The 14,074-nt window shown below is 54.7% G+C and overlaps 2 protein-coding genes across 3 annotated transcripts in view; both read right to left on the bottom strand.

Annotated features, from left to right (window-relative positions):
• Positions 1-5,958, bottom strand: part of LOC102447848 (dual specificity tyrosine-phosphorylation-regulated kinase 1B) — a 32,662-nt gene extending 26,704 nt beyond the window's left edge. The window contains exon 1 of one of the 2 annotated variants that reach the window (XM_089772270.1): positions 5,756-5,958. The gene's annotated coding sequence lies outside the window, so the exon portion shown is untranslated. The remainder of the gene's footprint in view (positions 1-5,755) is intronic. The other variant, XM_075908482.2, reaches the window with a different exon arrangement.
• An 801-nt stretch (positions 5,959-6,759) lies between these two features.
• Positions 6,760-12,464, bottom strand: FBL (fibrillarin rRNA 2'-O-methyltransferase). Its single transcript, XM_006129009.4, has 9 exons — positions 12,344-12,464; positions 11,119-11,193; positions 10,517-10,693; positions 10,084-10,178; positions 9,683-9,853; positions 9,357-9,489; positions 8,790-8,902; positions 8,091-8,236; positions 6,760-6,980 (listed from the first exon to the last, which is right to left on the bottom strand). The coding sequence occupies exons 1-9, from the start codon at positions 12,351-12,353 to the stop codon at positions 6,956-6,958; spliced, it is 945 nt and encodes a 314-aa protein (XP_006129071.1). The 5' UTR covers positions 12,354-12,464; the 3' UTR covers positions 6,760-6,955.
• Between the last annotated feature and the right edge of the window lie 1,610 nt (positions 12,465-14,074).

Raw genomic sequence — 14,074 nt, 5'->3', positions numbered from 1 at the left:
ATCTGAGCACCCAGCGCGGCGGGCACTGGGAAGCGTCAAACTCAGCCACTTGCTCCCTAAATGGGACATGTCACTGAGCTATCCCAGCTCCTCTAGAGTTCTAGGCCCTAGCCTCTTTCCAGGCAAAAGCCTCAAGAAGCAAGAGATTCTGACACTGTCAGGCTCCTCTCCCAGCCCATAGCCACCAGGTCTCAATGCCTGGGCACACCTAACGCACACAGCAGGAGTCCCCAGTTCCCAGGCAATGCCCTCTAGAAAGTGGGTCTTGCAGCTCCTCCTGTGCACTCGAATAGAGGAGCCAATCTGCTACAGCCTAAGGAGCCCTGGCTCTGCTGTCACTGCTCATGCTTCTTGTTCTGGAGGTTGCCAATTCAACTCCCCAGGGTGGTGCCCTACACACACAGTGAGGGACCAGGCAAGGTACCTTAACTCTGCCCCCTTCTGCAACTTCCCCACACATTAAACACAACCCCTGAGAGAGAAAGGGTCACTGTGATTGGCTCCTCATAGCATCTGCTTGGCGGGGCTGGAGCTATCAGAAGAGAAAAAGCTACTGCAATTAATTTTGTGGAAGATGCTTAGCTATCGCAATGATGGGCTGCAGTGTCCAAAAGCAAAGATTTAGAAGGGAAGGTTAGAGACACACCACAGCAGTATAAAGAGTGGGTGCATCCTCTTCACCTCTCTCACAACACAGACAACTAATCTGGTTAACAGACAACTGCTTTAAAACCAGGTAGTGGCCCTTTAAGCAGTTTGTAAGACCTTGAACAGCACTCACCATGTTGCATACCAAAAAGCCAGCCAGAGCAGCAGTGCCTATGTTAGGAAGAAAAAACAGGACTATGTAGCACTTTAAAGACTAACAAGATGGTTTATTAGGTGATGAGCTTTCGTGGGCCAGAGTAGGTCTGGCCCACGAAAGCTCATCACCTAATAAACCATCTTGTTAGTCTTTAAAGTGCTACATAGTCCTGTATTTTGTTTCAGCTAGACCAGACTAACACAGCTACATTTCTATCACTGCTCTATGTTAGGAAGGTGTGTGTGTTACAAGCAGGTTATCTGGAACCCAGCTGGGCATGTGTGGATTCACCATGAAAATACACAGCAGCAAGATTAAAGGAAAAGTTGTCTTTGTGCACACTATGCTGTTCACCTACAGACCTCACCACCACAAGAGAGGAGCCGTGATTGGAAAATGGATTAGGAGGAACAGGAATAATGAATGAAAACTTCAGAATTATGTTACATGGGATTTTTTTTAAATAAGTTGCTTCTTTGGGACAAACATTCCTGCCTGCGGGTTAGGAGACAAGATCTGCCTATGGATCAGCACTGCCCTTATTACTGGGGTATTACTAGGAAGGCTAAGTCACAGACCAGGTCTCATTGTGTTAAGCACTGCATACTGTTTATCAGATGTTCGACGGTAGTACCTATGCCAAGAAACCCGCAGCATGAACAAGGCTCCCCCTTGTGCTAGATGCTGTACACTGGTATTTATTAGGTGTATTATGGCAGTCATAGACCAGGACCTCACTGTGCAGAGTGCTGCGCGTTATTTATTAAATGCACCTAAGAGCCCTACCAACAGATCAGGACATCACTGGCCTAGGAGCTATAGGTTATTGGTTTGTTAGGCGTATTATGGTAGGGCCTAGTGCCCCAGCCATGAACCAGATCTTCCTTGTGCTAGGTGCTGTACAGACACACATTCAATGGACAGTTCCTTCCCCAAACAGCTTCCAGTCAGTTCCTGGGTTACTCAGGCTTGTCTCGTTAGGAAGCACTACCCTCTCTATGATGTGCAGACATTGTTCTACCAAGGCAACCCATATGGGCAGAGTTAAGGTGCTTTGGGTGGTCCCAACATGCATCTGCCTGGGACAGCCACTACCACATCCTCTAGGCCCAGTTAATGGGACTGGTACTCTCGGGGATAGGCTCCACTCCAGCCACAGCAGAATGGCACCATAGCTCAAGGCACAACCAAACCTTGCAGCATGGGCCATCCACATGGTTGCCCTACAGTATTTTGAAGGGGTTAGTCTCTATCTTATGAACTTATGCAGCTCACACAACAGGATCTGAGCATGCCACCTTTTCTAAAGCCTCACAAGGCCATTATCCACATGATGCAGACGGGGAAACTGAAGCATTCAGAAGCTAAGTGACTTGCCCAAGGCCACACAGGAAGTATGTGGAGGAGAAGGGAACTAAACCTGGGTCTCCCAAGTCCTCGGCTATTGCTCTAACCACTGGGATGCCTGTCCTCTCAGAGCTGGAAATTCTAGCAATTCCCCAGCATCAAGTAAGGCGAACCCCAGACTGCTGCCTCCCACTCTGAGACAGAAAGATCCCCTTCCAGCTAAGCCTTAACGTGAACAGATACCCAGCCACTGTTGTTCCAGGAGTCCCTTCCTTCTACTGCTGAGGAAACAGGGAAGGGGAAAATAGTGGCCATACCACTGGGGGAACCAGTAGGAAAGATGGGGACAGATCCACTGGGTGAGAGGATGAGGAGAAGAACTGGCAGAGGGCAGGCACACAGAGTAGGAAAGAGAGAAATGGCAGGGGGCTGGCCCATGAGCAGGGGAGGGAAATGAACACTCAAGATGACATCAAGGCCTTAAGTTCTGGAGCAGCTGGGACAGAACAATGGCAAACCCAGCAAGGCCCAGGGAAGGGAGATGCCCTGAGACCAGGGCCCAGCCATGAGATGTAGGCTCTCCAGGGATGCCACATGGCTGACAAAGTAGAGGTGCCCAGTCAGGATCCAAACACAGCGGAGGTGCCCGGAATGGAACCAAACACAGTCTTCTGCTCTCCCCACTTCCCTGGGAACAACACTGTTCAAATTGCTCTGCTAGGGAACAAACTAGAATGAGATGGGTGTGGATGTGGGTGAAATTACCCGGAAAAAGCACCAATGGCCATGGCCTCTTCCAACATCTGTGCTGCTACAATGGGGCCCACCAGCCCCAGAATCACATTTCTTTTTGACACTGGGAAATGAGGTCTTCACCACCCATTTCTATCAGGCGACTCTATGGACAACTGGAGAACTGGCAGGTGTGTGACTGCGCAGACCCTCAGGTACACTGGAGTTCTGACAACAGAAGGCAGCTTACGTTGACCTAAGTGTTAAGTGTTTAAACTAAAGTGTAGCTCCCACCGATGTAACTCACCCACTATGCCGACTTAACTCCACCTCCGCAATAGGTGTGGCACTTAGGCCAATATAGTTAAATTAATGTAGTGTCAGAGCAGATGTGGTACTGCCTACATCAACTGCTGCTGCCTTTCAGAAACCATCTCACATGTCCTCACACCAGCAGTTAAATTGAGGAAAACATTCCTGGGGAGGATGCATACCACCAACACAAGAAGTATAGCATGGCCACGTAACATTGATTCAATTACTGCAGTACACTGACAATTCAGGTGGACTTAATTCAGTAGCATAGACATGCCCTCAATAATGGAAACCAAGAGTAGGCCTACTCGTAAAAAGTTATAGCATGTCAAAGAAAGAGTGTCTCCCACTGGCATAGTTAACCCACCTCCATGAAAGGCAGTAGCTACACTAGGGGTTAGATCAGTATATCTGTCTTGCTCAGGGCCATGGATTTTTCACATCCTTGAAATATCCTAGTTATGCCAATGTAAGTTATAATGTAGGGTTGGCCTCGTTAAGAGATTGTCAGTCAGACTTAAAACCTCAGCTTTTGCTTGTACCAATTTCATCCAGACACACCTCCATACAGATCCCCTCCATTCCAGACCTTAACTAGCCACATATCCATACCACAATCCCTGTTCAAACTCGGATCCTCCCAACCCAGATCTGTATCACTCCAATGCAGATACTCCCACAATGCACTGAGTGAAAACACCACACACATCACAGATACCCCTGTAAAGTGCAGGCCTCACCACAGACACAATCATAAACACATAACAGCAGCAAAAACTCCACCCAGACCAAGATCACCCATCACCTTGCAAAGCTTGCAGAGGGAGTGAAAGTAGGGCAGATAGGCCCAGGGGGTGATACCTGAAGACGATGTAGGGCTAGGGTAGGAAAGGGTTGTCAGGATTAGACAGGGAACTGAGATGGGAGGGATTCCAGGTTCTCAGAAGTGGGAAGGGAGCCAGGTTCCTTGGAGTGGAACAGGAATGGGCTGCACATTTTGGGGGGGATGAGAGAGCACAGGTTGGGACAGGGCCATAACCAACATGTAAGAGGAGATTTCTAGGAGGTGCCATTTAAAATCAAGAGTACCACCCCAGTAGTAAATGAGGGCAACATAGTGAAGGGATCTAAGGGGAGAAAACTGAGTGCCCACTGATGGTATCAGAAGAAAGTTTCTGGGTGGCACCAGATAAGAGAGCCCAGTTTCCAGTCAGTACCAAAAGAGAGGGAGTTTGCTTTTGGAGAGGGTGACAAATGTAACAGGTTTCTCAGGCACCAGGAATATGCAGGTGGGATCAGGGTTAACATGAAAGATGTACAGGAAGATATTGAGGGGGTGAAAAAAAGCAGTGAGTAGATTCCAAATTGTTCTCAAGTATGGGCATGAGCATTCCCAGGCAGGTATCGGAGTGTGAGGCTGGGGTTCCCAAGGGGGAATTTTTCAGGTGACATTTGTTGATGACAATGCATTGTGAGAGAAGATAAGGCTAGTGTTCCCAGAGACCTGGAGGAGCCGGATTGACAAGGGGCAGATTCAGGAGCAGCTACAGCAAGCAGGAGGCTATGGAGAAGGGGGAGTTGTTTCCTGGGCAGTGGGTTCCATAGCAATTGCAGTAGGGCAGCAAAGGATTGCTTTCTATGTGATGGTATCTAGTGCCAGGTACAAATACAATGGGCCAGGGACAAGAGGGAAGGGGCTCACTTTCTTTATGATGGTTACCAGGGCAAGTAGAGCAAGGCAGCAGTGGGTTGGTTCCTAGGCAGGTGCAACATTATGGGGGGAGGTCAGTTCCTAGGTCATGATTTCTGAGGCAGGTTAGATCTAAGGAGTCAGTTCCCAGGAATGAAGATTAAGAGCATGTACAGTAGGGCAGTTTGGGGAGTCAAGGTAAGGAGAAAGGAGTCAGTTTACAAGAGTCCTCTGAGTTGTTCCAGACAGATGAAGCTCCAGGCAGAGAGCAGGAATCCTGGCTGGTCAAACCTGTGGCACTGACCATGGCAGTGGAGTGTACAGGTGGGGAATTAAGGGTCGATGTGGGCCCACCCACAGCTGTGGCCCTGCCAGATAGTTAGGGTTCCTGGTGGAGCGAGGCGAAGGGGCAAGGGCAGGGGTCACACGGGCAGGACGCAGGCAAAAGGGGGCGGGAACAGCAGTGGATCTCCAGCCAAGCAGGGTAGGGGCGAGGGCCAGGCCCATCTCGCTGTGCAGCTTCCCTGACAGGCGAGGGGGATTCAAGGTGGCACCGGCCCCGGAGCCCAAGAGCAAACGGCCCCCCGCTATTTTTCTGCTGAGCTTTCCCCTGGGACTCCCCTTGCTCCGCCCGCGGCACCTGCGCCCCCCCGTCCTGTCAGGGCAGCTGCCAGGGATGAGGCGGGCCCGGCCAAGGGGATGGGCCGCGGCCGGGCGGGAAGTCGGGACTCCCAGGCCGGATCGAGCCGGGGGAAGGAAGCGGGCCCCGGGGGAGCCGGATGGGGCGCCGGGCGGAGCCGGCCGGGCCGGGCCGGAGGATGCGGGGCTGGGGCGGGTCCCAGGCTCGGGGGAGGGGCCGGGCTCACCTGCGGCAGCGGCCCTGGCGGAGGACTCTGGCGCGCCCGGCCCGGCGCGGGCGGAGGCAGATCCCGGTCCCGGCCCGCTGCGGGCGGCGCCCCCCGGCGGCGGGTCCCGGTCCGGTCCGGCGGCTCCTGCGCGCGCCCCGGGATTTCCCAGTAATGCAACAAAAAATGGCGACCACAACAAACCGCCGCCGCCGCCAGGGCACCGCGCATGCGCCGCGCCGGCCGCCCACGTGATCCGGGCCAAGCAGAGTGGCGTGCGCACGCGCGCGCGGCCGACAGCCCACGTGACGAGACCGACCAGAAGGAATCTACGCATGCGCGCTAGGCAGAGGCGCGTGACCAGTGGAATGAAACGCGCACGGCAGAGGCGCCGTTTGATGGGGTCATCAATTATCGCCAACGGTATTGCCTCATTGGCGCTGAAGTACCATGTGATCACTCTGGGTGGTGCGCAGGCGTTGTTCCCACCCTCCAGGCACGCGCCACTATGTGACGTTTCTCCCGTACGCAAAGCTCAGGAACCTGCAAGGAAGGAGAGCGCCAACTTCGCATGCGCATCTCCAGCCAATCAGGGGATTCGACCAGCAGCCCCACTATTTCTGAAGGGCTTCTACCCTCACTGTGGCGGGCGGGGGAGCCAGAACCCTCCCGCTCCATGGCCCCTCCCCTTCAGTAAAGACCATGCGCACCAACCTAGACCCCACCCTGGCCCATTCCTCCAATTCACCTCCCAGTATCCCCCCCCCCCCCCCCACCTTGGAGCTCTACCACTGCCTGGCAACTCCCCATCCCCTGCAGAGCAATCCCGCCCGCAGCCCCCAGCCCCCCCATCCCGGGGCACTGCCAGCCCCCCCCCATCACTCTTTGGAGAAATGAGGAACAGAGCCCTGGCTTCCCCAAACCCCACCCCTGTCCCCAGCAGGCAGAGCTTCCACAGGAGCCACAGGAGACAGGGTGTGACCTATGCGTGTGAACTGCCTGCCCAGCACACACAAGCCTGCCGCTGCCATTTTCTCACATTTTAATAAAAATACATCTTCAAAAAAATTCACAAAGAATACAAATGAGTCCTGGGGGGAAAGGAGGGTGGGCAGTGAGAGGAACCCACAGCCACGAAGCACACCCAGACCCAAGGCAAGAAGAGCCAGCATACGATGGGATCCAGCCTGGGGCCTGGTGACAAGGAGCTCCACAGAGAGACTACTTCTTCTGTTTGGGGGGAGGTCTGGAAGAGAAAGGTAAGGGTAAGACCCATCCCCCAAAGAGAGCAGCCCCACAGGTCCAGGCCTTTACACCTCCATGCACATTAGGGATGCCGGCTATCGTGTAACTGAATAGTCATATCTGCATAAAGCCTTAGCGGTTACAGGACTATTCGACAGCCCCTGGGGCTGGCTGTATCAGAGGCAGCAGAGTGAAGTGGGCAGGAGGGAGCTAGTTTAAAAAACAAGCTCCACATGCAGACCAGCTGCCTACCATCTTGCACTGCTGCCTTTGATACAGAGGCATCAGCTTGGCAATGTCCACAAGCGGTCTGAGCTCCCTGCAAACAGAGGCTGCTGCTGCAGACCAGCCTCTGTCCACAGTGGGGCCAGGCTCACCATGGACAAAGGCTGCTCCAAGGGATGCAGAGCGGCCTCCACCTGCAGTGAGCTCGGACCCCTTCATGGACAGGGACTGATGCTGCAGACCAGCCTCTCTCTGTGGCAAGCCTGAGCCGCCGTGGACACAGGCTGCTTTGCACCAGCCTCCTCTCCCCACACCCATCTCCTGCTGCCTCTGATAGATGCAGTAGCAGGAGGGGTGGGGAGGCAGGTGGTACTGTGGAGACTGCCCCCCTCCCCCCCTCCCCCCCCCGCTGCCTCTGCAAGAGGCAGCCAGAGGAATGGGGCAGGTGGATCCACAGAGTGGCCACAAACCGGGAGCCTGCTTGAAAGCTAGCTCCCCATATGTAATGGCTCTAGCCTGCCCCCCTCACCCTCCATGCTGGTGCCTCTATATCAAAGTCAGCAGTGCTGGGGCAAAAGGGCTGAGAGATCCGGTGTGCGTGGGGAGCCTGTTTAAACCTAGCTCCTCGCAGGCACTGTCTCCCGCTCCCCTCCCTGCTTGCAACCTCTGATACAGAGGCAGTTGGGGGAGGGGGAGAGAGATGTCATTGACAAGATTAACTGATAAGCTCAGGTTTACTGGTTTATCATGTAGTTGACTACACACTGACATCCCTAATGCACATTCCCATCGGGGATATATGGACATATCCCAACCCCTCTGCTGGGCAAACCCAGCCATTCTTTCCTCCCACCCTCACAATCTCTCAGCGTTGTTAATACTATACCTGTAAATTCCCACCACCACAGCATGGTCTCGCTCGTAGGGCTCCAGTGTCAGCTGCTCCTGGGGTTTCATGTTCTCCTGTTGCATCTTCTTCACCTCGGAGGCGAAGACCGCCTCAGGAGCCGCTGTAGAGTCAATGCAGTTGGCCTGGAAGGAAGCATTGTGCAGTTAAGCAGCTTTCCCCTCCAATGCAAATGGTTCTGTCACTAGATATCCCTTCCCAATGCTGAAAGTCACCTCCCTGGCAGTCCTGAACCTGCCCCACAGCTGAGACCCCTCCTCCAGGGACACAAGTTGGCCAATAGTTGAGGGACCAGCACCACCCCAAGAGATCCAAAAGGTTTTCTCCACAAGAGACAACCTCAGTGCGTGGCACCAGCAGGCAAAGGGATCTAACATGGGCCAGAGGACCCACTGCCCCTCCCCCCCAAAATAAATCCAAAGCCATAGGGACTAGCCAAAGCCTAGAGGTTACAGAAGAGCCAGAGCAGTTGGCCCACAGGACCCCGATAAAGGACCCTAACACATGAGTGTGCAGTGCAGGGCAGCTTCCCTGTCCTTGTGCAGCACCTTGCACACCAGATCCCCCATTCCTGGCTGGTTCTTGAGGACTACTGCACTGAGATCGAGGACTCAACAGCTCACGGGTCCCAGTCCTGGGGCCCACGGAGGGGCAGCAGCCAGGTTCCACTGCTCTTACCTTGATGGAGATGACGAAGTGCCCGCCATTCTTCAGGAAATTGTGAGCGTTCAGGGCCACAATGCGGGACTGGTCAGGCTGAGCCACATCGGCAAAGATCACGTCCACCATCCCTGCAGGGAGAAGAGGCTGGTTTAAATGCCAGCCTCCACCATTCCCTCACACAGGGGCAGATCCAGCCCCTGCCCAAGCCCCCCCACCACAACACCTCATGATCCAGCCTGAGCACAAGGAGCCTCCAGCTACTCAAGAGCCACCCAACCAGCAGCTGCAGAGAGGCACCACATTGCCTCCGCCCCCACCGTGCAAATGGGCATTATCAGCCCAGACCTTGTGCACGGCAGTGAGCCTCACTTGGTAGCTCCCCCAGTGCAGGGAAGCCATTCTGTGGGAGGGGTCCACAGGACATCGTGCATGGTGGGAGACCCCTTGCTTTGTAGCGTGCTCTCCTCCCATCCCCGCCTCTCCTGGGCCATGCTAACGTAATTTCTCTCAGTAGGGGCTGGGAACGACAGGGGATCCTTGGTCTGTAGACTGACCCCTGCCCAGGAAGCCCAGAGCCCTCACCGATCAGCATGCGATACTTGTGCGGATGCCGCGCATCCTCGATGACGGGGATGATGTTGGTGCGTTTCTTCGCCACATTGATGAGGTCACGGCCGGAGCGATGGGAGAACTCCACAGCATAGACCAGGCCTTCCTGGGTGGGGTAAAAAACCATGGTCAGCCATCTCCCCCAAGGGCAGAGCAGCTTTTCTTCCCATTCTCCCCTCCCCCCACAATGCAATCAGGCACTGCCTTCTCTCAGCACAGCTGAGTCATACTCACCACACACTTCGTCCCTGCCCCCACCCCCATCCTCTTCAGACCCAGGCCCAACAGCAGCTCCTTACCGGCCCCACGATGTCGGAGACATGTGAGACTGTGGTTCCAGAAGCAGCTCCCAGGTACAGGACCTTGGCTCCCGGCTTGATGTGGATTTGATCAATGCCACCTAGGATGGCTGCTGCCAGCTTGGAGCGGAAAGGGTTCCAGGCACGGTACTCTATCTTCAGCTCACCGTCCTGCAGAGAGAGCAGCAGGGTCAAAGCTCAGCTCAGCTCCCCCGGGGCTGTTAACTGGCTGCGAGCATGCTCCACTGTGGCAGTCGCCCCAACCCTAATACCCTTCCTGCTGGGGTAGTGTCCCTCTAGAAACATGGGAGCTGCCTTAACAGGCTGGCACCATCCCACCCCTGAGTCCTGGGGCAGCCAGTGCTGCCCAGAATTTCCCCCATTACCACAAGGCCGCCTACCTCCACAGAGATCCTCTTCTCTCCATACACAGACTCGCCGGGCACCAGATTCTTCGTCACCAGCGCATCCTCCTTCCCCCTGCAGATGAAGACGCCTGGGTGGAAGGAGGAAACGGATGGGAAGCTGTCAGAACAGGGACAACCCTCTTCCCAAGTCTAAGGAGAGCAGGGGGAACATTCCCTGCTATGGGAAGGAGTCAATTGCCCTTGCAAATCATAAAGAGATCACAGCAGGGCTGCCAAGCCATGGATCAGCCATGTAACCTCCCATACACAGTGCCTCCAACACTGGATAGCAATCCACCCCAGCTGTGCCCTGATCAATCCAACATCTAGCAGTGAATCCCAGCGCTGTCCAGTCCAGGCAGACCACCTTGGCCACAACACCTCACTGCTCCCAGGAGACAGCACTATTTTGTCCCATGCTGGTTACCTTCATGCCTGTGGGGCTCCACCGTCACCTTCTTGCCTCCTTTAAACCCTCCTCGGCCGCCCCGGCCTCCTCCACCGCGGCCTCCTCGGCCTGGCCCGCCTCGTCCACGGAAACCACCGCCACCTCCTCTTCCTCGGAAGCCTCCATCACTCCCACCCGGAGATTTAAACCCACCACCTACAAGGGAGAGAAGAGATGGAGTAGAAGCACATTGGCCCTGTGCCATTGTCCCCGCCCTGCATGGAAAGCAGAGGGGCAGAGCAGCTGTTCACTTTGGGACAAGATATGAAGGCGGGGATCCAGTGTCCCTGAGATCACGAGGGGAAATAACCCAGGCAGGGGTTGGACCATGGCACTCTGATGGAGCTGGGACAGGATGTGCTGTCCACACAGCAACACAGCCCAAAGTCAATGGCCACTGAACTGAGGTGCGGTGGGAGCAAAATTCTCCCAGTATTCACTGGACAGGAAGGTCTCCAACAGTGGGTGTTGCCTGGGACCGAGGGGAGAGGGGGAGGTGCAGCACACAGGTGCTCAGTCGTAACCACAAAGCCCTCCCCTCCCCAACACAGCGATGCCACTGGGGCACAGAGAGCACTTACCTCGGCCTCCTCGGAAGCCCCCTCGGCCTCTTCCACGGTCCCCAAACCCACCGCGCCCTCCACGGGGACTGAAACCTGCAACCAGGAGAGAGTTAGAGACCACACCCCACCATGACCCTCCACCCACACCATAGAGAGAGAGATCGGCCTGAACCCGAACACCACTCCCCACCATTGCTCTCCCACCATGGATACAGCCCCACCCCATATCCTTCCTGGTCGCCTCATCCCCTTGAATTGACTAACTGGTTAAACATAGGTAAACCAATTAAACGGGGGCAGTGGGAGGGCCTGCCACAGGGCTGGACCTAGAGAAGTAAGGGATCAGTCTATTAGTCAACCAGGGAGTTAACTATTCACATTCCGCTGGCTTAAAAGCCGATTCTCCCCAGCACGGTCTCCGCGGAGGTAGGGGCAGGGGCTTCTGCCGGCTGGGCAGGCAGCCCAGCTCAGCCCCAGTTCACCTCACTGTGTCTTTGCAATTGAAAATGCAGTAGGACTTAGGCAACCTGCCCCCAAGCTCCTACCGCCTTTAAACTGCAGAGACACAGCGGGATTTGGTCCCAACCCTGTACAAACCGGGACTGAGCCAGCTGCCTATTGACTAATCGAGTAGTCGATAGAATTTTTATCGACTACTCAACTGGTTAAATACCCGCTTCTTAACATCCCGAGCTAGAGCAGCCCCCACCATCCCCTGCCCGGGAGGCAGGGACTGCTCCAGCCTGGCCTGCGCAGCCCCCCCTGGTTAACCTTAACTGGTTAAACCTTCACCTCCCTTGTCCCCACCCCAGCACCCTGCTAGCCCGCCTCCCACCTGCCTTTCCACGTCCCTCTATCCCCACTGTCTCCACCTTCTCGGGTGCGCCCCAAATCCTCCACCCACCAGCCCCCATCTAACAGTAAAACCCAAACACGCGCCCCCATCCCACTACCCCCCCAGGCTCCTGTGCAGACACGAGCCCCCCGCAGGGGCACAGAGACCCCCCCCCCTTCCCGCACCTGGACACCCCCCTGGGCCACGCGACCCCCCGCAGCCCGGGCCACGTGACTGCTCCCCACTAAGCACCCCCAGCCCCGGACCCCCCCTCCCCGGGGTCACGGCCCCGCACTGACCTTGTCCGTCCCCCCCCCTCGGGGTCATGGCCCCCCCAACTGACCCGTCCCCCGGGACACGGCCCCCACTGACTGCCCCTCCCCGCACACGTGGGCCAGCCGCGCTCACCCGGCCTCATGCTACTCGCCCAACGCCGCGAGCCGCCTCACTGCGCAGACACCAGCACCCTGGCCACTGCGCACGCGCAACTCTGCTCCGCCAAGAGCCGCCGCTGCGCATGCCCACAATAACCCCGCTTTCCCCATCTCCGCCAGAAGGAGGCACCACGGGAAATGTAGTCTCCGCTGCCAGCACATGCGCACAACAACGGAGCCGCTGCAAAAAGAGAGCGCTGCGCATGCGTGTAGTACTCCCCCGGCCCATCCCTGGCCCCGGTGTTAGGTCCCCTCCCGCACCAGGGCTGTTGAGGCCAAGTGAGTCCACATCAACACATGGCTGATGAGGGCTGGGGGCAGCTGCTGGGATGGGGGAGCCCTGCAGCATACTAGCCTGTTAACCTGTGGAGCTCCTTGCCACTGTGACCCAAAAAAGGCATGGATGACTTCTTTGGCTATTAGCCAAGAGAGCCAGGGATGTGACGCCCATGCTTTGGGCTTCCCTAAACCTCTGCCTGCCAGAAATAGAGAGGCAGGGGGGCGGGACTGGCAGAAAGTAAAATTTTGTGAAATAACCATTCTGAAATTTTGCATAAAAATAAAATTATTTCCTATAAAACAAAAATGTTGAAATTTTGTGCTGGAAATAATTCCCTTACTCTCAAAAAAATTAAATATTTTCCATGAAAAAATTCTGACATGTCCTGTTGATTTATTTTCTGCAAAACACAGGTTTCAAATATTTGATTGCAAAACATTTTAAAAAGTAAACAAAAATTTATCCTAAAACCAGGGCTACTCAATTTAGGAAGCCCCAGGGTCCACAATGATACTCACAGCACATGCCAAGGGCCGTGACTTAAGTGTGGTTGCATATACATGCACATTTATATGCAAATATATGCAAATAGCTTCTTTCACACTGACCTGCATGAATACAAAGATTAAACCTCAAGCCACCATGGGCCAGTGTGAGCCAGTCAGCACCTGTCAGGCTCTGTCCACAAGGCTAAGCAGCCAGCACTTCCCACAATGCCCCAGCACTCCTGGCACCTCCTCCCTGGGGGCTAGAAATGCCGACACCCTGTACCGGTCTGTTCCAGCCAGCCCGTCTGCCTGCGTCTTTCAATGCTCACCCCGTCTGAGAAATGCTCACCGCTGTGAAGCATAAGTGGTGAGGAGTCCTGTGGCACCTTATAGACTAACCGAAGTGTTGGAGCATAAGCTTTCGTGGGCAAAGACCCACTTCATCAGATGCATGTAGTGGAAATTTCCAGAGGCAGGTATAAATATGCAGGCCAGAATCAGACTAGAGATGACGAGGTGGATTCAATCAGGGAGGATGAGGCCCACTTTCAGTAGCTGATTTGGAGGTGTGAATAGCAAGAGAGGAGAAGCTGCTTTTGTAGTTAGCAAGCCATTCACAGTCTTTGTTTAATTCAGAGTTGATTGTGTCAAACTTGAAGATGAACTGTAGCTCAGCAGTTTCTCTTTGAAGTCTGGTCTTGAAGTTTTTTTGCTGCAGGATGGCTACCTTTAGATCTGCAATTGTGTGTTCAGGGAGATTGAAGTGTTCCCCTACAGGTTTTTGTATGTTGCCATTCCTAATATCTGATTTTTGTCCATTTATTCTTTTACGTAGGGATTGTCCAGTTTGGCTGATATATATAGCAGAGGGGCATTGTTGGCACATGATGGCATATATTATGTTAGTAGATGAGTAGGAGAATGAACCAGTGACAGT

Source organism: Pelodiscus sinensis, chromosome 22 (genome assembly GCF_052426305.1).
Source record: "Pelodiscus sinensis isolate ZL-2025 chromosome 22, ASM5242630v1, whole genome shotgun sequence".
Lineage (NCBI taxonomy): Eukaryota > Metazoa > Chordata > Testudines > Trionychidae > Pelodiscus > Pelodiscus sinensis.
Note: the sequence above shows the minus strand (reverse complement) of the source record. Positions and strands in the feature narration are given on the sequence as shown.